Here is a 23,023-nt window from a genome sequence, read left to right on the forward strand (position 1 = left end):
GAGGTGGGTTATGGCTCTGAATGTACCTGGATATCTGTATTGTTGTCCTAAGAGCACCAGCAGGCTGTTCACTCCCACGACAGCATAAAACGTCTCATTTAGTTTCCCTTATTTATTAGTTTATCGTGCCTCCCTTCTGGGTGCCATAAGGAGAGCGCAAATGGAGGGCGGAAGACGCGGCCCCCCAGGAGTGTGGGCCGCCTGCACCAAACTACATATCCCATGAGGCACCGCTCCGGTACCGTCCGCCCGCGGCGCAGCCAATCAKCGAGGAGGGCGCCGAAAGCGTTGGCCAATGGGGAAGGAGCCGGCGGCGGTTGGAGTTTGAATTTCGAAGGCGGCTTGGCGTGCGGCTGTTAGGCGGCTGGCGCCTTTTCCGTGGGTGCTGCGCTGTGTGAGTGCTGGGCAGGGCGGTGAGGCCGCGGGTTTTGCGGGGTGGAGGCCGCCTGGCTCTTCCCTCTGGCTCCGGTCGCTCTCGGGAGGGTGTGGGGCGCCTCGTCCCGTCGCGGAGGAGAGGGCGAAGGGGGTTACGTTGGGGAGAGGCTGCCATGCTCGGCCGTGGGAGTCGCGGACGCTTTGCTGAAAGCCGCTCCGGAGTCGTGCAGTGAACAGCCCCTTCTCCATCCGTCCTGCGTCCCCCCTCGTGCCACCTGGTCGCAGGGAGTCCTACCTCCTCAATTGTGTATGGATATCTTTTTTTTTTTTTTTTTCATTAACGCAGAGCCTAAAGGAGAGCTTGTCATGTCACAGGCATGGAACGATGAGTGGGAGCTGAGCAAAGAAAATGTGCAGCCCCTCAGGCAGGGCCGTGTCATGTCCACCTTGCAGGAAGCCCTGGCTCAGCAGGAGACCTCCGTCCACACTGCTGCTCAACTCAAAAAACAGTGAGCAATGTTTGGATGTCTTCTTTTCCCCTTTCTGCTTTTTCATAAATTTTCCTTTATCTTTAGTAATCTCATGAGCAGAATGAAGGAGAAGAGCAAAGCTTTTTTAACTAATGCCTATACTAGCTGCATWTTACATATATTTAAGATTATTTTCTTTGCAAACTTTGCATTTGCTACTAACTGTTCAAAAGAAGACAAACATTCTGTCAAGGGAGATCATAAAGCTTTGGAATATAAATGCTTTGAAGTATGTTTTGAAAAGTTTGTGCCAGTGTCTGTTCTTGTATATTTTAAGTAGTTTCCCTATCTCTTTCTGACAAAGAGTCCAGATGTTTGTTTGTTTTCTTAATGCTTTGAGTCATGGAATAAGGTCATAGCCATAGATTATAACCTGTTATCATGGTGTGGACCCACAATATAGTATGAGTAAGAGGGGCAGGTCTTAGCTTATGCAGCCGGAGACGCTTTGATAATTTTCCAAATATCTGTAGTGATTGGATAATGTCTTTTCTAGAGAATTTGAATCAGAAATCCGTTTTTACTCTGGAGATGATCCCCTGGATGTCTGGGACCGGTAAGATCTCTCATATTTTAAAAGGACAAATGGAAAAGTCAGATCTATACCACCAATTGTTTAGATTCTCTAAAAAAAAAAAAATGGAGAAAATGTTCTTAATTTAAGACTATACCCTGTAAAGAGGAACTTTATAACAAATYTGGAGGGTGAGCGGCAGAAAAAATGCCTGTTTCTTGGTTTGTCCCTCTCTAACCTACAGAAGCAGAGACTGTATATCTTATCCAGAACTGACTTTCTATGCTTATATTCCTTCTCTAGGTACATTAAGTGGACAGAGCAAACGTTCCCCCAGGGTGGAAAGGAGAGTAATCTCTCAGCAGTATTGGAAAGGGCTGTGAAAGCCCTCAATGAACAGCAGAGATATTACAAAGATCCCCGCTATCTTAACCTCTGGCTCAAGTTTGTAAGTGTTCTGTGAATATTTCTTGAGTCCTGCTATTTCTTGATACTTTTGAATATCATTTGCACATAGCTAACCTGATTTTTTTTAACAATGAGAGTCAAAGAATATGCTTTGCCACTAGTTCAATATTAGATGTATTTCTGCATACGTGTTACCTACTCTTCAATTTTGCTACTTTAAGAGAATCTTTGAGTGTTTTTCAGGTTCATTCAGTTTGGACAGCTATAAACTTAAGCTTTCTCTTGCAAAGTTTATTGCAAATGGCAAAAATCAAGATTGTTCTGCTCTTGCATGTCTGTTTTACTATGTTTTTATTTCATTGTTCTTTTTTTAAGAGTCACTTTTCTCTAGGTTTAGCTCTCTGTGCCAATTTACTAGTTTCCCCATTGCTTAGAATACATTGCACTTATCTAAGGATAAAACAACTATTCCTGCAAATATTAAAATGCCATACTTGAATTTTCTTGGATGAAAGTTCTAAGAAATGACTGAACTCAAATGTGYATGCCGGAATTAGGGAGTGGTGATAATACTGGCAAATGCATTTTCTCATTATCATTCATCCCCACTTGTTTTATCTTAGGAATTTTGATTTGATCCTGCCTCTAGAGCTGTTCCTGTAAGACTTGTATTTAAATAGGGGTCCTAAAGGACCATCATAAAGCAGGCTTTGACTTGGAATCCTTTTGCAGTTTGATGCAATTATAAAAAAATACTTTGGTTATTTCAGGGGAATTGTTGTAATGAGCCCTTGGATCTGTACAGTTATCTACATAGCCAGGAAATTGGCACAACGCTGGCACAACTTTATATCACGTGGGCAGAAGAACTTGAGGCTAGAGGAAGCTTTAAGAAAGCAGACTTAATATTCCAGGAAGGCCTTCAGCGTAAGGCTGAGCCTATGGACAAGCTCCAGTCCCATCACAGGTGAGGTTCCTCCTGAAGGGAGGCCCTTGGAGTGTTTTGAAGTGCTTCAGTGGCTACCTAGTAGGGTGATGTTTCCAATCTGATGTTTCCAATATCTTTTTTGAAGGCAGTTTCAGGCCCGTGTTTCTCGGCAGACACTACTGGGGCTTGAGGACGCTGCTGATGAAAAAGACATTGATCTTCCGAGAACTGCAGAACCTCAGAGAAGCTCCCTGGCAGATCTAAAAGGCAGGGGGAAGAAAAATGTAGTAGCACCAATTAGTCGTGTGGGAGATGCACTTAAAGGTAAATTCATTTGGTGAAGCCACGTGGTCTTTGAAGAACAACACTTTTGTGAAACTTCCACGTGAGTATGGTAGGTTTAAAGGTTAATTTTTGTAATTTTCCTTGCTTATAGCCACGAACCAAAATAGAAGTTTACAGAATCCAGCTTCTCAACAGCTTTCAAATAATCTACGTTTTGCTGTGTTTGATGAAAATTCAGCTTCAGCTTCTGGACCTGGTATTCCTGCACTTACCCCTCAGTCATGGACAGCACTTCCAGCTCCAAAGGCCAAGGAGAATGAATTRAGTGCAGGACCTTGGAACTCTGGCAGGGTAAGGAATCTCAGGATGGGCTGGAAAAGAGGAAGGTGGCTGTCATGATTTCTCTTAATTCCCTAGGAAAAAGATCATGCTTCTCTCKCAGTAAATACAGTTTGTGTTTACTGATAACTGTAGAACTTTCTAGTTTCTTCCCGAAGTCTGCCCATGGGTAACCTAGTCAAGTTAGACAAGCTGACCTTGCTAGCATARACTTCTAAAAAATTCTGCAGTTCTGTAAATCAAGAAACGTTAATTGTTGCTATCCAGGAAGATCTGTAGAGTGTCTTGCCAATCTGTTTGGAGAACAGGAAAGTACTAGAAGAGGAAAAACACGCTTATCTCTCCTAGAAAGGAAGAGAAATTTGACATCAGTGACTTCATGAGCAATGAAAGCAAGAGTTAGATTGTTATTGCATGGTACAACCCAAGGGGAAAACTCATTATTCACTTTCTTTGGAAAACAACGCATGGGAAGCATCCTGCAAATCTCTTTTGTGGAGCTGATGGGAGAAAAATCGTAGTCCAGAAAAGTGGAGATCAAAGGAACTGAAAACACCTGTGTCAGTGGAATACCTGCCCTAGGAATACAGGGCAGCAAGCAGGGAGGTGAAAACAAGGTCAGGAAGTAGGTTCTAACTGCTCAGCCTGATGCTGGAGGCATGAAAAGCTGTGCTAAAGATATTTTATATAATTCTGGTAGAGAAATGATCCAAGATGTTGTTTGAAAGAAACTGAAGCCTATGAAATCAAGTTTGGTTTATAGGTCCTTAGATAATCCTCAGTGTTTTCCTGCRCTTTTGGGGAAAGGTAGGAAAAAATGTGCAGTAATCAGAAGATAAAAGATATTTGACATTTTTCACTGTAGAAGCTTGATGTTTGGAAACAGGCACTGGGAGGAGATGGACAAAGGACTAAAATTTGTGGAAACTCCGGGAAGAATTGCTGCCAAATGATATGCAAGTTGATTAAGTGAATRCAACATTTTACATGAAATTACAGGCTTAATTTAGTTAAGGAGAATGAGGAGGGGAAAAAATCATTAGCGTGAAACCCTTTTTGATTGCTGTTCACAGTTGTGCTCAGGCTACCTATGTGTCCATTTTGGTCCCCAAATACTTCTGTATTCTTTTTCTGTCCTGCCTCAGTCCAGTCTGCAAATAAAAGAAGAGTTGAGTGAAAGGGAAGAAAGGGAATTGAGGAAAGCATCAAGTGGCACTTGTTACACAGAATGTCTTATTATACAGAATAACTTTTCACAAATGCTTTCTGATATAAAGCTGCACAAAGGAAAGAGGCTTCTGTGCTGCTGACAGCATGAAGATGGCTAAATATACAATTGTGTGAATGATAATAACAAAGGCAAACCAATCTGTAAAATATTCCCCCCCATAAGTTTTCCAGCTAGAGAACATTGTGGAATTTTAGATACGCAGATGAGAATAAAATGTTGACAGATTAAATTCCACTGGAGTCGTTTTTTAATAACCGACTCCAAAGACAGCTAATCTTAAGGGATTTTTGTGGTGGGGTGCTGCTGAGAAGAAAATGGAGAAGTCTGGAAGCTCTTTGTAAGTAAAAGGGGAGATTAATATTWACGGTTTTAGGCAATCTTGGATTAAAAAAATAGGATTGTAGTCTCTTTGGAAAGTAAATGAGAAGCAACTGGAATGCCCTGCTTTGCCAGTACTCCCTCAGAGTAACAAAGAAACTAGGTCTGTGGAGGTCATATCTTTTTAAATAAGAAAGCCTAGCCTAACTAAGGACTGTGAGAATGGAAATTCAGAGGAAAAAAAATGTAGAGTTTAAAAGTGAATCTTTAAGCTGCTAACACTGGCTTTTTCCTCCCTCAGCGTCCCCGCAGTAATGCTAATTCTGGCATGGAAGTGCCCTGCACATTGCCTAACTTCACCCCGTACGTGGAGGAGTCGGCTCTGCAACAAGTGATGTGAGTCTTCCCCTTAGTTTGAAACAGGCATGAGCATTTGAAATTTTCAAAGCTACTTCATAAGGTTCTAACTCCTTTGAGCAGTCAAACCTCTAGCTGTACGAAGATTTAAGTGTAGTCAGCTTGGGAATTATCAGGGTATTAGCTGTGCAGAGGCTTCAGAGGAGGATTCTTAGGGACGTGGAAAGTATTTGGCTGTCAGTGCCTGATATATGGCGATCTCTAYCATGTCTTCACGTAGTAAATAATTTAAATGGTTACTGCTTTAATTTGGTATATTTTCCCAAAACCACAGGTACTTCTTAGCACACTGCTTGCTGTAAAAGCAGTCCAAATTGATAGAGCAAAACAGCCAGGAGCCTTTATCTTGGGAACTCTGTGCTGACTGTATATGGAGTTTTATTCTGGAACAAGCTATCTAAGTTTCCATGACAACAGTGTTGCTTGGGTTAGGGAGGAGTGTGCTGTTTTCCTGATACTATCCTCCTCTCTGTACAGTGCTCACTGAAATGCTGATAAATCCCAGGAGAAAGGCCAGCTCCATTTTGTTACAGTAGGAAAAACTGCATCATTTGCAAAAAGCTGTGTACCTTGCTTTTTCTAGTGGCTAATGATGGCTGCAGTAAACATGGATCTTTTTCTAATAGAGAAAAAGAATGTTTGGTGTTACAGTTTTAATGTGAAATATATTGATATCTCAGGTTGCTTCCKTGATATTTTTTTCCTTTTGAATGTATAATGAAAATGAGAATTCTGAGAGGGAGCTGTAGGACTGCAGAGTAGCTCTGGCCGAAGGCATACTGTAGTTTTAGAACAAGTAAAATGCCAAGATTGTCTAAACTGAAACAATTTCTTGTTCCTGGAAGTCAGTAATGCCATAGAATTAAGATTTCTTGATCTGCTGGTCTCGTAGATGTAGACTTACTATTTACAGAAGGCAGCAGAAAGGAATGAGTGGAAATTGAGCATTATGTTTTAAACACAAATTTGCTGAATCACTATAAAACAACATACAAATCTTTGTTTAAGCTATTTTAGGCTATTTGCAGCTATGTACTGGAAAGAATTTAAAAGCAGATCTCTTTCTGCTTTTAAATCCCTTGCCTCATGAGGCAGCAGTGAAGTCCTTGAAAATCACCTTAACAGAGGGTTGAGTAGAAGGGACCCCCTAGTGACCTGGTTAACTAACCCCTTTCCTCCTACTCTGCCAAATCGCATGTGTGTGGGATGCTTAAACACATCTGAGGTCCATTTTGTACCTCGTTGTCTCTGAACTGATCTTAGGGTTGTTACTCCTTGTAAAGGTGAAACTTAACAGACTTTTTAAATGTTGTGATTTAACCAATTGCCCAAACCAGTTAAAGATACTTTGGGATGAGGTATTGAAATCCTCAGTTACTGAGCTAAGGATAACTGGGAAATTAATTTCCATTGTTCAGTATGCAATGCACTTTTCCTTGAGTAACCTCTGCTTTTATTGCATCTTAAACTTCTTTTCAGGATCAAATTCAAAGCCCAGTCTTGTTTGAGGTATTTCATTTTTAAGGTCTGCTCATTCTGAAGATGAACTCTATCTCGGTGGATGATTATGGAATTCTTGCCTGTGCACTCACGCAGATCCCTGGAGCTAAAGTAAAAATAAATCACACTCCAGGATGCACAGAAATGTGGAATGTTAGGAGAATTTTGTTTTCTTTTGGATGAGCCTTATCATGTTTTTTCCTGGTTTACAAAATTGTAGCTCAGCAAGAAATACATTGACACACAATTCCATTTTTCTTCCTTGTTTTGTGTTAGCCATGAATCAATTTCTGTTCACTCTATTCCACAGTTAGAATTTGAAACTAGCTCTTCTTTCATCAGTACTTGCTCTTCCTYGGCAATGAAGTTCATAAGCCTCAAACATTAACATTTTGTTTCTTTAGGACTCCTTGCAAAATTGAGCCCAGCATAAACAGTGTTTTAAGCGCTCGCAAACCGGAAAAAGAGGATCCTCTACAGCGAGTGCAAAGCCATCAGCAGGACACTCAGAAAAAGCAAGAGATGGTGATGTACTGCAAAGATAAAGTTTATGCTGGGGTGGAAGAATTCTCTTTGGAAGAGATTCGAGCTGAAATCTACAGAAAGCGAGCACAAAAGAAAATAGAAGGTATGCCTCAAAGGGGGATGACTAAAGGCTTCCTAGGATAAAATCATAAGATTCTCCATTTTTTATTGATGTAATACTAGTTTCTTACTGTGGCTGCTGTTTTACTGGAATAGTGATTTTAGCCCCTCTGGAGTGTGGAGAGAACAACAGCGTTTCCAGCTTAATGTTATAGTCCAGGGAACAGGGAAAGAACACCAGAAATTTGGCCTCCTTTATGGTGTATTTAGCCTTTAGTTCCATCCTGCATGTGAAATGTATGGTGTCTTACCAGCTGCTCCTTCTTTAGAGGAGATACAAGCCATAGCACAGAGGAAGGAAGAGATGAGAAGAAAAATTGAGGCACTGGAGAAGAACCTGAAGGAAAATAACGGGCAGCAAGATCCACACGAACAGGTATTGACCTCTTTGTTTATCTGTTCTCCTACAAATAGCTACTACTTTTAAGTGATAGTACTATTAAAAGAATATGTAATAAGTTTCTTGGCTAATACTTCATCCCGTCTTGGAAAGGATGCTTCATTCAGTTGTACATCTACTTTGGGTGTGTCACCCAGGAAATGGAAGTTGAAACAAAATTCCCCAGCACCTAATTTCACTGCAGGAGCCTAAAATCAAAAGCTTTAAACCTGTAGTATATCTTAACAATGTGAAATWATTTAGGAATTGGGTAAGACAAATTTATGTTAAGATACAAACTTCTAAATTATTTACTAAAGGCCTGCTGAGTGCTTAAGAGTAAATAGCTCTTTCCTTTTCTAGAAGTTGGCAATGAAAAAGAAGACAGAAAACTAAAGCCAAGGAAACAAGTAGAGGATGGCAAAGCAGTGTCTGATACTTGCTTCCAAAATTTATAGACATACTACACTTAATGTGTGTTAGGTTTTTTTTTATGTGCAGAATAGTCTTGGGCAGAGATTGTTCTAGTTTTAATTAAATACTAAATATGTATACTTGCAAATTACAAGTAAAAAATAATTTAGATCTTGTTCCCAACTGCATYGATTGGACTAACTAATATATTTCCTCTCTGCCCCTTCCAAAACATTATTAGTAATAGATATGTTTTAAATGAGGAAATGGAATATGCTCTGAATTTAATGCAAGTTTGGGTAACTGCTGACGAACATCTTTAATATATGTAATACTGTGTGGCTACTTGGTTAACAAAAAGTACCAAATGACATCTTTATATACTTGTAAAGAGTAAAATCTGTGTGTGGTAGGAGATTTGTTTGCTTAATAATTTACTTACTTGAGAGAGTTCTTAGTTTAAGTGCGAACAAAAGTGCTTTTGGCCATTTATTAATACATCAAGGCTTTTACGACCTATCATGGTATTCTTGGAATCCTTTTACATAGCTTGTGATTCCATCCCCATAGAACCAAAATACACTCTCGTTCTTACAGCCAGCAGACACAAGAGAGTCTTCACCAGCTTTGGGACTGCAGGATGTTGCTATCTCCAGTGCAACAGAACTTGGAGAGAAACAGCCTCCCTTGCAAAGGTAGCATAGATTTTCTTTGCAGGTAATGAGAAAATTTCTGGGGGTAACTAGTTAGTTAACACTAACTAACAGAAAATCTTCTGTATGGGGAAAAAGGTATTCTTAATTTCTTGCAGCTCGTGTAGGATAACTTGACTTGGTGGTTGTTGTTATTTACTGTCTGCTTGTACTTTGTGAAGATGTGTAAACTATAAGAAACTGCTTTATCTTGTTCACAGTGAACCACAGCCTTCTGAAGATACTCAACTAGAGAAACCAGCTTGTTCCAAGAGTAAGTAAACATGTTTAAATTTTTACCTTGTAGGAGAAGGTTGATACTAAAAGGGAATGTTCTTTCAAACGAACAGGAAAAACCTACAACAAACTAAAAACCAAAGCTGTGCTGGATTAGAAAAATTAAAATAAGAATGTGCTAATGTCTGGACATTTGAGGCACTTGAAGAGGCACCTGTTTTTTGGAGGAACTTCCAATGAGAAGATTTTTTTWAAATAGTTGAATGGCATTTTTCATTTTAATGTGTGCAGTCTTACTAAAATCTGTTTATTAAAATAATAGCTTAAAATATTCAAACTACTCTTAGATTGATACCCTCTTAAAGTCCCCTTCTGAGGATTTGGTTGCAGTCTACATCTGGAAACTATATATTGATTTGCTGTGTTGTAAATTCTGTTGGGAGGAGTGCATGCCAAGGAAACTTACTTTTGATCTGASTGCTGTGTGTTTTTTGACAGAGGTCATCCAGTCTCCTGCTGTATGCCCTGATGTCCAGGGATGGTGTGTGTTTCTGGACTCTGAGGATGAACAGGAAGGCCAAAGAGCTGAGGCCAACATTAATAAGAAAGGTACAGATTTTATGTGGTTCTTGCCATAACAAAACCAAGCTTTTTCGTTTGTTTAAGCAATCTCCTCTTACCCATATGATTATTCCAAGTGTTCTGTAACTTCCTGCTGGGAGTGGCACTTTAATGTAGCTTATTACTTCTCAAAGGCAGTATTGGATAGGCTGCTGTGGAAAAACCCTTCATTTATTAGTCTTTTGGTTTTCCCTTATAGATGTCGCTCTTCCTCCAGTGGAACCTGCTACATTTTTTTCTATTTTTGATGAAACATCTGCTTCAGCAAACCAGAATACAAGGTTGAGTTATTGAAGACCTAGATTTGGGAGGGAGRCGAATAACTAAAGTACCAGCCACTTTCTCTTGCAGATAAATTGCTTCTTGTGGGGGCTTGGGTGTTGTTTGTTTGTTTGTTTTAATTTGTTTTTAATCTTGGGGAGAGTACATAGACAGAAAATCTTTCCTTGTTTCTCCTGGATCTTTTCACAAACCACTTGGGGTACTATGTATGTTTTTCTAGAGACCCCATACACCGCGATTTTCTGGTTTAGGAAGTGGCTCCGACAGAAGTGGCCAGTAAACCTAAGTTGTTGAGAGAAATCTCTGACCAGAAGGTGTTCTAGTAAATACTTAACACGATATAACTTTATCTTAGTTGTTCTACAGGTCACACACAGAAAAGTGCCCGGCGCCCTCTTGCTATTCGTAAACCTTCGGATTCTCTCACTGCAAAGGAAAACGTTCCACCAGAAGCTTGTGTAAGGAAACCCTTTATAGCAGATTCCCTGATTAGGAGAGTTGGCTTCTCCTTATATTGAGCTGAGTAGTTATTGCCTGGACTGCCAAGTTATTGATATGTGAGCATCAAGAATCCACAGCAGTGCTAGATTACGCTGGAAACTTTATGGGGTTTTTTTGAGACTTCAAAGCTGTTAATACAGACATGGTAGCAGAGACCCTTTAAATTTTAAGCAAGAGACTAGTGGTCAAGTGCTCACTCCACAACCATTTGAAAAAATGTTTGTGTGAGGAAGACTTGTCTTGTGCATCCTTTTTGTACTGCGTATCTGAACAAGCATTTCAGCTTTCTGTTTCTCACCTGAAGTACCACCTACTCAAATTCCCTAAATCTGTGCACCCTGCATCCTAAACTCTCCCAAACCATTCTGGCCATTTTGTGGATGTTTGTAAAGCAATCACTAGAGCTGTGATTTGCTGTCTCATCAAAGGGCTTTGTTACTGCATGCCAGCAGTAAAGTGTTAAACTGAGAGGATTTTCTTCTGAGCTGGGGAGGATTTTACAGTATAACTGCCTTATGAAATAACTCACAGAGTTAAGTAATTCTTGATGAGCATTGTGCTGCTTTTGGTGGTAGGCTTCCTCGGGGTATCTGCATAGTGCTGCTTTGCATGCTCTAGTTGTTTTCAATACCCAACCCTAGTCAACTCTTAAATTATGGGCTCTAACTGAACAGAAATGCAGCTATATCTTTGACAGACAGCAAATAGCCTTTCATAGTTCACGGTAACTCTAGAATGCAACTGTGCCACCCTTTCTACTTAGGCAAATATATTACAGTTCAGTTACCCACTGCAGAGAAGGAATAAAGTAGTACCTGAAGACAAGATGTCGGGCTCAAGCTGATAGGTGGTAGGATGGAAGAAGGGAGGGAGAAACCCTTATTGTAATGACTAGGTGAGACATTATTGTGAAACTGGCATGTCTAAAGGAAAGAGTTTCCTGCAAGATAAGAGGGATAAAGATGGTATAAAGCTTCTCTCTATATGGGAGGCAAGTATACCAGTTTAAAAACTCAGTGACTGAACTTGTATGGTCAATAAATTTAAAGTAAAATATTAACACATCTAGTAACTGCCTACAAAGTTATTTGCCTACTGCTTTTGCTTGGCATGAATTTAAGAACATGAAGCACATCTTGGCAAAATTTATCAATTTGATAACAGGGAATTGGGGGAGGGATAAGGCAGCTCTTTAATAAAAATGYTTTGACGTGAAATGCACAGGTTTTTGTTTTCCTATTTGTTGCAGGATGAGCTGAATGGAATTGAACCTTTGACTGAAGATGCGATCGTGACAGGCTCTTACAAGAACAAAACCTTTTGTGCCAACCCAGAAGACACCTGTGACTTTGTTAGGGCTGCCCATCTGGCCTCCACCCCCTTCCATGGAATGTTAGCTCAGAGAATTCCAACTCCTGCTTATTCAGAGAGTACCCTCAAGGAAGATTGTCCAGAATCCAAGAGCACCTCTCTGAATCAACAGATCCCTGTTTGTGAGGGAACATACAATGAAGCTCTCTGTGCCAAGAAACTGAGGTAATTATAGCAAGGCATCTACTATCTTTTTCCAATGTGTTTGTGGCTGCAGTTTTATATTTCTCTAGAAACAGTTTTGCTAAGATATCAAAGTGTGCTTAACACTACCTTCTTTTCTCTAACTTAAAGTCCAATGTGCCTTGAGCTGCTGGAAAAAAACAGTTCTTTTGACTTCTTACTGGTCATACTGCAGTATTTAACTCTATTTTCTTTCTGCATGAAAGAAATTCATAAATGCTTTCTAACGCCAGAGACTGAAAGTAGAATCATTGACATTCTTTTGTACTTGAATGTTCCTGTAACTTGAACAAAAGAGATCTGATGATTATGATTGAGATTTCTTGTGCAGAGAGGAAAATTCTGTCAGATAACTGGCTGTTGCTTACCATTGTCAAGAAGGCATGGATTGAATTGTGTTTTCTTAATTTAGAACCGAGCTTGGTTTGCTGGTTGTTAATATGTAAATATGTACAGCAAGCTGAAGGTGTTTGTTTGGGAAAATAAACACCCTGGGAAGCCATGCTGATTATAATTAGGGAAGAAGAGCAAGAATGATACCCCTTTGCACACCTTTAAAAGTATGCCAGGACTGTATTCTGGTAACTAGGTCAGTAATAAATGTTCAGTATCTATTCTATAGCAGGTATAGTTAATGTAAAATACGATTAAAAATAATCAGTATACGAAGAATGAGTGTAAACAATTATCAGACCTAAGGTAATGCACCAACATACCTGCCCATTTTCCTCACAAGAGATGAAAAGGACATCTTTAACAAAGAAGTCTATGGATGCATGAAATACTTTTATAGACACTAGCCATCATTTTCTACACACTAGAATCTTCTGCTAGTCTGAATAATTGATTATTTTATTTACAGCCCAATCATGGAAGCAAGTCAGGAAGATACTCGCTCGTCGGGGTCTTCTGTCTCCCCGGGATCTTCTCTTTCCTCTGTTACACAAATATCCACTATTAAATATCTTCATATCCCTGAGAAACTGGAGCTTGCTCAGAGCCTGCCTGCTGAAATTGTTACYGATTCTGGAGGAATCGGTGAAAACATCACTGGTTAGTACTCAAACTGAATTTCCCTCACCACAAATAACTTGCAGCTACAACTAAATTATGGTCTTTTCTGTTCACTCCACGTTCTGTACTCTTTCTGGATATTTTCAGTTGGTTATGGCTTGTGCAGTGTTTGTTCAGTTCCATCATACTCATTTAGCCACAGTATGCGGTGAGGACGTAGTTTCAACAGCTAAAAAGATATTAACACAAAGGTGAAGGAGAAGTTACTTAAGGTATTGCAAGGCATGGGTAGGAGTAACAGGCTGAAATTCAGAAATAGAAAAATTAGACTGTTAGTTTTCTGAGGATTCTGTTTGCTAAACCCAATTGTTCCGATTGCTTTTCCCTGTCTTGAAGTCGCTTTACTGACTTCCTGCATTACTTTTTAGCTTACAAATAAAGTCTAGGTAAATGCTTGCAATGACCATGTCACTCTGCTGGTCAAATATGATCCTTTCAAGGACTTCAACACCTAGATTAAGCTCAACTGGTTGTTGCTTGTCGTCCTAGGTGATGACACAACTCAGTTGCTGTGGAATAATGAACAGCGGAAAAAGCTCCTCGATCCTATGCCAGAATCACTGACTGCTTCTCCATGCTTTCATTTGGAGAATGAGTCTCTGCCTAGGATGCTGATTGAGAAAGAATTTGATCTAGGTAAGAGCCACCAACTTGCTAGAGTGCAAAGGATCTCTTCACGTTCTAAACTGTTTGTAACATCTCACGCTCATCCTCATTGCCAAATTTCTGGTGGGCAGGTGGGTAATAGCTTGAATGGTCTGGTGGTRCCTATTCGATGTTACACTTTAATTGTGAACTTTGATTACAGGAAATGAGACTTACTGTATCAAACGGGAATATTGGGCTGATGAAGAATACAAGATGTGTTTTGCTGTACCAGCTAATTTTCCCCAGTTGGATGCAAAGGGATTTGTAATAAAGGTAAAGTGTTAATTATATATGAAATATGAAACGTTAAATTTTCATCAGCTGTTTTAGTCTACCGTAGAGTAAATCTGGTTTTAATTTCTTAATTCCCGGCATGAAGTGAGCTATTCCAGAACCTCTTTCTAARTATCAATATAAATGAAAAGTTTCTGTTTATGGAAAATGTGTTCCACAGTAAAATGGGGGGGGGGGAATGAAAATGAGCAATTTCTACTTTATTCCAAAAATAAATGTTCTTCTGTACCTGCCTGTAGGTGTATTCTCAGCCTGTACCTTGGGATTTTTATATCATACTTCAACTACAGGAGCGTTTGAATACTGATTTTGACCAAAGCTTCAGTGAAAATTGCAGCTGTTTCCTCTACCAAGATGGCTGTGCTGTMCTACACAAGGATATCAACCGCTTTACGCTTGGGGTTAGTACAAATGGCCAAAGTGTAACTGTACAAGACATGAACCCCTTCGGGTACCAACAATGAGTTTTGCCAGTCATTCCTGAAAACTTTCACATGTTTAATCCTGTAGTCTAGATACTCTGGCTTTGTTTTGTCTAAATGCAAAGAAATGTTTATTACAGCCTTGGACAGTTCTAGCTTCTCGTTTCTGAGACTAATTGAAACTTTTTTTTTGACTTTAATCACAAAAGTGACAAGTGATGTGAGCCAAGAACTGCATTTTTATTTCACAATGGGGTTTGCATCTCAAATTTAGTTGATTATCTTGGCATCTTCTAGACTTCTAGCCTGCTATGACACAGCATAAGGTATTTAGTATGTTGCTAAGCTATAAATATTCCATTGTAGTTTAGGTAGAATGGCACAAAAAAACTATTTTTATTCCCTATCTTCAGGACATTATTCGTGAGCGAAAGGACATTTCAGAGGAAGTTATTCTGCTGGTGGTTTATAATCTTCTGGGTGTTGTAGAGAAGCTCCACAAAGCAGAGATCGTCCACGGAGACCTGAGTCCAGAGGTGTTCTTTCTGGGAGACAGGTTCGTCTCTTTATACCAATATAGGAGGACAATTTCAGCTACAGCTCCTGTTGCAATTTGTCACCTTTGCTTAGGCTTCTGATGTAGTTCAGGTTTTTGAGCAAGAGACATTTTCTAGACTGCTTTAGTGCTTTTCATAACTTTCTTTGGAGATACCAGTATTATCTTGAATACTGAGSGGTCTGAAGGGGTCTGGCTCCCCTTCCTTCAAGGTGGAGTCCTTTCAGTAGTAGTTCTTAAGCTAACCATCAGAGGGGAGCATTGACATAGGTTACGTGAGACACACCTTCACTTCCCAGTTGGAAAAAACACAAAAAATGGTGGCTTGTCACCTGCAACATTTGTTTTCTTCATGTAGGATCTGTGATCCGTTTGCTAATGATGAGATGACTAGTGCTCTGAAGATGGTGGATTTCTCTCACAGCCTCGATTTGAAGCTGCGGTCTCAGATAAATTTGCTCAACAGCTTTCCAATAGCTCAGACCCCTTATGGACAACAGCTCCTGGCAAACAGTTCTTCTCCTTATCAGGCGAGTCTATATTTAGCTGGCTATTTTAGTCATCATCTAAATACATATTTTGCATTTGAAGAGATTAGCAGCACTGTTCTGGATTTGCTGAGTTTCTGTCAGAGCTATACTTACTTAGGAACTTTTGCAGTGTTCTGGATGATTCTGATGTAAACACTAATTGAGCCTTAAATGGGTAGAAGTGCCAGTCCATAAAATCTGTTATGGACTGCAGAAATCAAGATGAGTTAACCCTCTGTTTATTGTGGTTGCAGGTAGACTTGGTTGGCATTGCAGATATAGTCCATTTGATGCTTTTTGGGAACCACGTCCAGGTCTATCAAGAAAACTTCACCTGGAAAATCAGCCAAAATATGTCCAAGTAAGTCCTCCTTCAGAGGGGGCTGCTGGGAAAGAACAGACTTTTTCAAATTTCCTGTGTTTTCTTTACATCTTCAAAGCTTGAACACAGAATTTATGCTCTTGGCACCAACAATGCTGTGCTATGGAGAGTTGCAACGAACAAGTCCAGGAGCTTCCAAAGTTGTAGCGCTTGATGTGTTACGGTACTTAGTGTTTGAGTACAGAGCACTCAAACACCAAGTACTATACAAACATTAAGGACTATAATGTACTCAAACTACACTACAGTGCTATGTTTGAGACCGTTTTAAGTTGAAGGAGCCCTACAGAGTACTTAACTTGTGGGGTTTTTCCTCCCTTTTTCTAGACCTGCCTTAATCTCTCTGACTTCATAGACCTGGCTTGGGGAAGTTCTACATGTGCATGGGTAGTGAGAGAGAAATTACATGAACATGTTGCTTTAGATATGGAGATTTTTTGGATTTTCTGCTCTTTCTTCTAAGCTCCACTGAACGCTAGTAAGGTGTTGATGCCAGGCTTCCTTCTGTAACTGTTGCAGAAACAGTATAACTTTATTTTCCTTCTTGTGCATGTATAATTTAAGCTGCACGGGCAACCACTCTTTTTTTGATGCGGTATTAGTCTCCAAATGTTAATTTCTACTGCTCCCTTTTAGCCACATGTTTTGTCTACAAGATTACTCTATGTTCATCTACCCTGTGTTTGTTCTTAAAGCAAATACCTGCTCATCTCAGCACTCCCATCTTGTAGAACCTTTCTGCCTTAGCCTTTCATAGGGCTGTTCCAGAGCATTCTGCTTATGATATAAACTTGATATCACTGGAGAGCTGCCAGCGTTCAGGATCCTGGTATACGGGCCACGTTCAGTGTATGGATATACCTCTCTAACCATTACTTAAAGAACCTGCTACCAGTATGGGACTTGTCCAGTCCCTAAGCGACCTGTGTTGTTTATACTTCCCTAGTTCTGTTGCATTCAGCCTTTGCAAAAAAGCTTATCTCTCTGAGCTGCACACAAGAGAGAGTGATTTATTTTGCATATATTTTTGTTACCTATTGTTATAGATGAGCACTTTTAGTTGCAAGGCTCTGGCAGGCTTTGAGTGCTCACTATGCATTTTTCTACTGCACCCTGAAGCCTTTTATTCTTCAGGTGATTGGTTTACTGTAGTGGCTGCAGAGGAAAAATGACCGGGGTTGATAGTTTTCTGGAGAGAGGGATACCACTGATCTGTAGGTTGGCAATAAATATATATCTCTCAATGCCTCAACTTTAGAATAGTAAAAACCAATTAAGGGCTAAATCACTGATGCAGACTGGTTTTTGCTCTGTACTGACAGATATCCCAACACTTCTTATTTTTAGCTAAGTGAATCTGACCTACCCTGAAAAATAGTACTACTCTSTGTTCATTTTTTATCAGGACATGGTATGAAGGGGGTGGGAGAGAGGGGAACCCTAAGTGTCTGAGCAGTTGGAGCAGGAGGAGCTGAATAGTAGATACAAGAACTTTTTGAGTTTGGAAGGATGGGAGTGACCTTTATGGAGTGCTTGGAAGGGGAGGGGTCAGTTGGAAAGGAATTTGGGTCATATTCCTTAGACCTAAGCCTCAAGTCTCACAAGTTTTCTGCTGTGCTCCTGTGACTGCTAACTTGGAAAACACGAGAGATTATTAGTTTAATAGTAGAAGCTACATCCCTGCTGAGAGTGTGGCTGCTGCTTTGTCAGTCACTTCCCTAAAACAGAGGGTGATCACTTGCTGCTTTGGTTTTTGAGCCCTACCTGGAGGGGGGAAAAAGCACTTTAGTGATCTGAAGCACCATGAACTYTTTCAGTGCAAGGCTGAAAAATAAATAATACTATTTTCCTGACATTAATGAGTCATTTAACCTTTTTGTTCATGTTACATGGTTTTGTCTGTGAGATGGGGGATTTATTACTGTGAACTGTCTTTGAAATGTTATCTGTAGGAGAGCCCTGGCAGATGGATAGGGAAGAAAAAAGGAGTCAGACTGTCTGTAAACCACTCGTTTTTCATATTTCTCTTGCGACTTTCCTTTAATATTGACCTGCAAACTACTCAGAGTACTCCTCTATTTACAAGCTAAGATTTATATCTAACCCATTTTCAGGAAAGAAATATGCCAGCTTTGTTGGTTCAGAGAATCCTGTTGGTACTCATCTAAAAACCTCTTGGCTCAGTGTGAGCAGTGGTCAGGTACCCTGAAAGAGGTAACAGTGTAAGCACAGTGGTTTTGATTGGACCTGTGAAACAGGCTGAATGTCAAGTTGCTGCTCAGAAGCCACGGGGATAAAGAAGGGTGTGCATGGATAAACCTTAACCAAACACTCCTTTTACAGTCATTCACGTAAATGAAACTGTTGTTTTAGCCTGGTCATTTAGAGCTGAATGTAGAGAGAAGAATTAACAGATGTGCACCATGTGCTATATTGTTCCACTGAAAACACCTCTGTTTGTCTTTAGGACTGTTGGCAGGAATTTCTGGAGCAAGCTTTTTGGGAGGATTCTGAATGCAGATGGTAAGTCCACGGTGCCTCTGCTGCGGGAGCTGAGAGAGGAAATAAGTGACATGTTTGACAGCTCTTTCCAAGAACGTCTCTGTGAATCCTTAGCAGCCCTTGGAGAAACGTTCCTCTTGGAGAACTTCCTCTGACTTTCTAGAGAGCAAGCCTGTTTTGTATTATGTAAGGGAATCTGATGTTAATGTTATTTATTTGCAAATGTAAGTATGAACAATGATGATGGTTGTTTCTACAGTATTTTTACGTGGAGCTGCTAATGGAAGTTTGTTGTTATCACTGCACAGATAAGTGTCCTGACCTGCTACATAAACTTGTCGGTGTCGGAGCGTTTTGCCAGAGAACATTGTCTGTCATACCTGCCCTTCTTCCTGTTTTTTTGTACAGCTCTTTAAGTGTACTTCAGGTGTTCATACTGCAGTCTCTGAAGTCTTCCTCTTACCTATAGCTGGTTTCCAGTACTGCTTTTAATCACTGTTTCATCAATAAACTTGTATTTTGATAGCAATTCTGCCTTGTTAAGCACTGCTCTGGTGTCAAAAGACTTGATGAGTGTCCACAGTGATGTGTTTCTGCCTGATTGGGATTTCTTCATGCTAGAAGCTAAAGACGCTCATTTGGTAGCGGCTTTCATAACTGCGCGACTTTCTGGACACTTAATCACAGCTTGAATTGTTCTGCTTGGAACACACCCTCATGTATTGTAGCAGAATGAGATGAAGTTATGGTGGAGAAGGTGCCTAACTAATGGTTTTGCTTCTAAAAAACTAACATGTTTTCCTTTTTGTGGGTTTGGGTTACTGACCATATTGAGCATCTGTTGGAAGTCTCTGAAGGCTAAAATTGCCATATGTGCTAAAGTATCTGAGTTATTTTTATCATCCTTTGACAAATATTTATGCATTGTGTACTTGAAACTGATACAAAGGCTTGTGCCATTTTTTATTAGAGACTCAACAGAATTTACAGGATACAAAACCAAGATGCCTTGAGTACTTTGAATGATGAGGAGCTTAAATACAGACTTGTGATGGATTTCTTCACAGCTCTTCTCATACATGTATGGATGTGAGACGAGAGGACCACATCACTAGTAGTTCTGTATCGCAGTCCTGGCTTCGTGGGTTTGCAGCAGTTCAAGAGATTTTGGGGTTTTGTCTTCCTACAAAATGGTCTTTATTTTAAAATTTCTGGAAGGACTAGTTCATATCTGCCTTCTCATTCAGGAGTATTTATGTGCCTTTTTGTCCTGAAGCCTTATTGTAATTCCTATAGTCTTTAAGAAATCCTCCCTGAATTATTTAAATTCTTTGTCCTTCTGCCCCTAGAACGAAGGTCCTGATTCAGCCAAGGATGTTAAAATGGATCCAAAAACTAATGGTATCCTGTTCTATATCTTCTTCCACAGGGATAAGTCTAGAAATCTTAAAAATTAGTAGTAACAAGGTTTTCTAGGCTATCCTACTGTCAAGCTGGGACTGTTTATGGTTAAGAAAAGATATCTTTTTGGACAAAGACTTGAAGAAAGGTGATTTTTTTTAAGTGAAGTTCTTTGAAATAAATTTTTTCAATTCCTGTAACTCCTGTTTTCTTCTTCCTTCTCCTATAGCTTATCTGCTTTCTATCTATTTCTCTCTATTCAAAAATAGTAAGAATGATAATGTTCTCCAGCATTTTATATTAAGTGGAAAGCAATGGTTGGGTGATGGGATCCAAAATTAAAGGCAGAATATCATTGAACATTTTTTCCTTGTTTATAGCCTCTGTTATGGATCCCTATAATTTAAGAACAKCTTAAAAATAACAAAACTTGAGCAGCATATGAAGGTAATTTGGTGGGATTACATTTACARCCTTAAATTCACATAGGACCATAGATAGTTCGAAAGCAAAGCAGAACTGTTTATGACTCTCATCAGGCTTTCTTGCTGCCAAAGAAAAATGTATAAGGATTTTTCCAAAAGGGGATCCAAGCCTTGATGGGAGTGTCCAGCCTGCAGAACGGTGCTTATCCCCTGGTATTCCAGGCCACCAGAGCTCTCCTTCTGTGGGACTGACGTGAAGAGTCGATATTAAAACCTTATCTCTACATTTAGAGCAGGGCCAGAGTGCACTCCCAATTGGCTGGTCCCACAGGTCCCACGAAGGAATTCTGTTTTTTATGACTTCCCAAAGAGTGAGTTCCTCCTTGTTCCCAGAAAGTAGCATTCATTCTGGATACTGAGAACACTGATGTGACTTGAATGGGAATGTTTGGAAGGCTTTGAATTATTTCAGCATGTTGAATTATTTCAGTGTTTATTATCTTTATTGTAATTGCAGAATTTTCTTCCATTTTTACCTTTTGGCTCAGTTGTAATATTCTTGTGTAAGAAGACTATTCATCAGCATCACTGAAGTTTTGCTGACTGAGTTGAAAAGCAGCATCATGATAAGATTTTTAAAGAGGCTCTAGCAAGCCATTGGTCCTATCTCTGGCCAACAAAAGGAAAGAATAATTGGACCAAAAAAGGGAGTTATTTTTTATGAAGGACATTGTCAGCTTATATTTCACATGCCACTCCTTTTGGTTATTTAAAGATGACTGATCTACCAAACTGTAGATTCTGTGCAATAATTAGTTTTACTTTGGTTCATTACCCCATCATGGAGTGTTTTTCAAGGAAGTCTTTTCATTGGAATTAAAGCTTGATATGCTAATAGCTCCATAGTCTCAGACTTTTTTAAGCATAGCCTGCCATACATTAAATCCATTTTTTAAGTTTTAATGTATAAATTGCAGGTGTATTTTTAAAAGTAGAAAAACTCTATCTCCTATATGTGCATCAGGAAGCAATTCTAAATCTTTCCTTGGTGCTGCTGCTGATTTTTTCCAAATAATTAATATTCCAAAATAGCTTTGGGCTAACCTCATGGAGTATTTTAAGCTATCAAACTCTAGTGTAGCACTAAGGTCATTCCATAGCCTCTGGGAATAACCTGGTGCCTTTTGTTGGCTACATAAATACTTGACCCTTACCCTCTTCTTGTCCTAAGCCCTATCTAAAGCCATAGAGTTATTGATCCTATGGCTGCCCGGCTGCTGACAAGGCAAATGTCTGTTTAGTTTCTGTGTTGACCCTTTGTTGGCTTCTCCAGCTCTTCTGAATCTCCAGGCATGTATTTCTCTAGTATCTTGAATTATATAGTTCCCTCTTTGAAGCTGGAGTAACAATCATAGAATCATAGAATGCTTAAGGTTGGAAAGGACCTCAGAGGTCATCTAGTCCAACCCCCCTGCACATGCAGGGTCACCCAGAGCATGTGGCACAGGGCTGCATCCAAGAGGGTTTTGAAGATCTCCAAAGAAGGAGACTCCACAACCTCTCTGGGCAGCCTGTTCCAGGGCTCTGTCACCCTCACTGTCAAGAAATGTTTCCTTAAGTTCCTGTGGAACTTTTGGTCCCTCAGCTTGTGGCCGTTTCCTCTGGTCCTATTGCTGKCCACCACTGAAAAGAGGCCGGCCCCCTCCTCCTCACTGCCTCCCTTGAGGATCAGGTAATGTATACACACGGGTGGTTCTCGTTGTGGTGCTGTTATTTCCTCCTGTTTTGTTTGCAGGGGAGCCATACAAGATTCTTCTCTCTAAAAGTTTGAGCAAAGCGTTTCCTGTTCTTCCTTAGATCTTGCTTAAATCCTGCGCAAGTAAAAGCAGCAGTTTTTATATCAMGATGTAAAGCCCCAATGCCAGCTGAAAGCAGCTGGCCCAGCCTGGAACAGAAAATGTTGCTGAAAACTTGTGCAGGCAGCTGTCATAATAGGCCCTCRTTGGTCTAAGATATAGGAATGTGTAATAGGAATATGCTTTTTTTTTATTTAATGGGACTTAAACACTGGAAAAATATTATTATCCTTCATCTCCTATGAAAGTGGAGGGCAAATTTGGAAATGATATTCCAGTTATGAGCCTTGTTATAAAAGAGAGGTAAGCAAATTCTCTGCTTCTCCAGAGTCCTCTGGCCCTTTTAGTTACCGCTTGAAGCGGTTGGATCTGTGGGTGCTTAGGGCAAACCCTGTTCACATTGCCAGTGTTTGGAGCTTTGTTGACCTTCTATTGCCCAGAGAAGCAGCCTTCCAGACCAAAGACCTGCCTTTCGCTCTCAGCAGTTTTCCTGGTCTTGCTTGGGATACTGGGCAGAAGAGCCTGCCTTCCCTAGCTTGCATGTGGATGAATGATTCCTGCCCTTTCCCAAGTCCTGGAGGCAGCTGAATGAGCAACAYAACCAGTAACACTTCAACAAGATGTTTTGGTATCAGCCCGTATTCAGAGATTGAAATTGGAGCATCATCACTACCACTGATGCTGTTATTTGCTTAAGCCAGTGGGGGATTGCTGTACTTGGCTGTTGACTTCCASCAAAAGCTAAGCTATTTCTCTTCTTTTT

General features: G+C 40.1%; 1 protein-coding gene across 1 annotated transcript; it reads left to right on the forward strand.

The window, feature by feature from the left end:
• Positions 1-345: 345 nt before the first annotated feature.
• Positions 346-19,311, forward strand: BUB1B (BUB1 mitotic checkpoint serine/threonine kinase B). Its single transcript, XM_026044863.1, has 24 exons — positions 346-394; positions 722-884; positions 1,402-1,461; positions 1,723-1,867; positions 2,598-2,794; positions 2,901-3,079; positions 3,192-3,391; positions 5,230-5,324; positions 7,250-7,473; positions 7,760-7,866; positions 8,881-8,978; positions 9,197-9,249; positions 9,711-9,821; positions 10,033-10,114; positions 10,471-10,573; positions 11,866-12,152; positions 13,033-13,223; positions 13,734-13,880; positions 14,053-14,165; positions 14,426-14,587; positions 15,022-15,164; positions 15,523-15,694; positions 15,949-16,055; positions 18,544-19,311. The coding sequence occupies exons 2-24, from the start codon at positions 742-744 to the stop codon at positions 18,731-18,733; spliced, it is 3,309 nt and encodes a 1,102-aa protein (XP_025900648.1). The 5' UTR covers positions 346-394; positions 722-741; the 3' UTR covers positions 18,734-19,311.
• Positions 19,312-23,023: the final 3,712 nt, after the last annotated feature.

The sequence above is a fragment of the Nothoprocta perdicaria genome, unplaced genomic scaffold (genome assembly GCF_003342845.1).
Source record: "Nothoprocta perdicaria isolate Ctin4 unplaced genomic scaffold, notPer1 scaffold_389, whole genome shotgun sequence".
Taxonomy (NCBI): domain Eukaryota; kingdom Metazoa; phylum Chordata; class Aves; order Tinamiformes; family Tinamidae; genus Nothoprocta; species Nothoprocta perdicaria.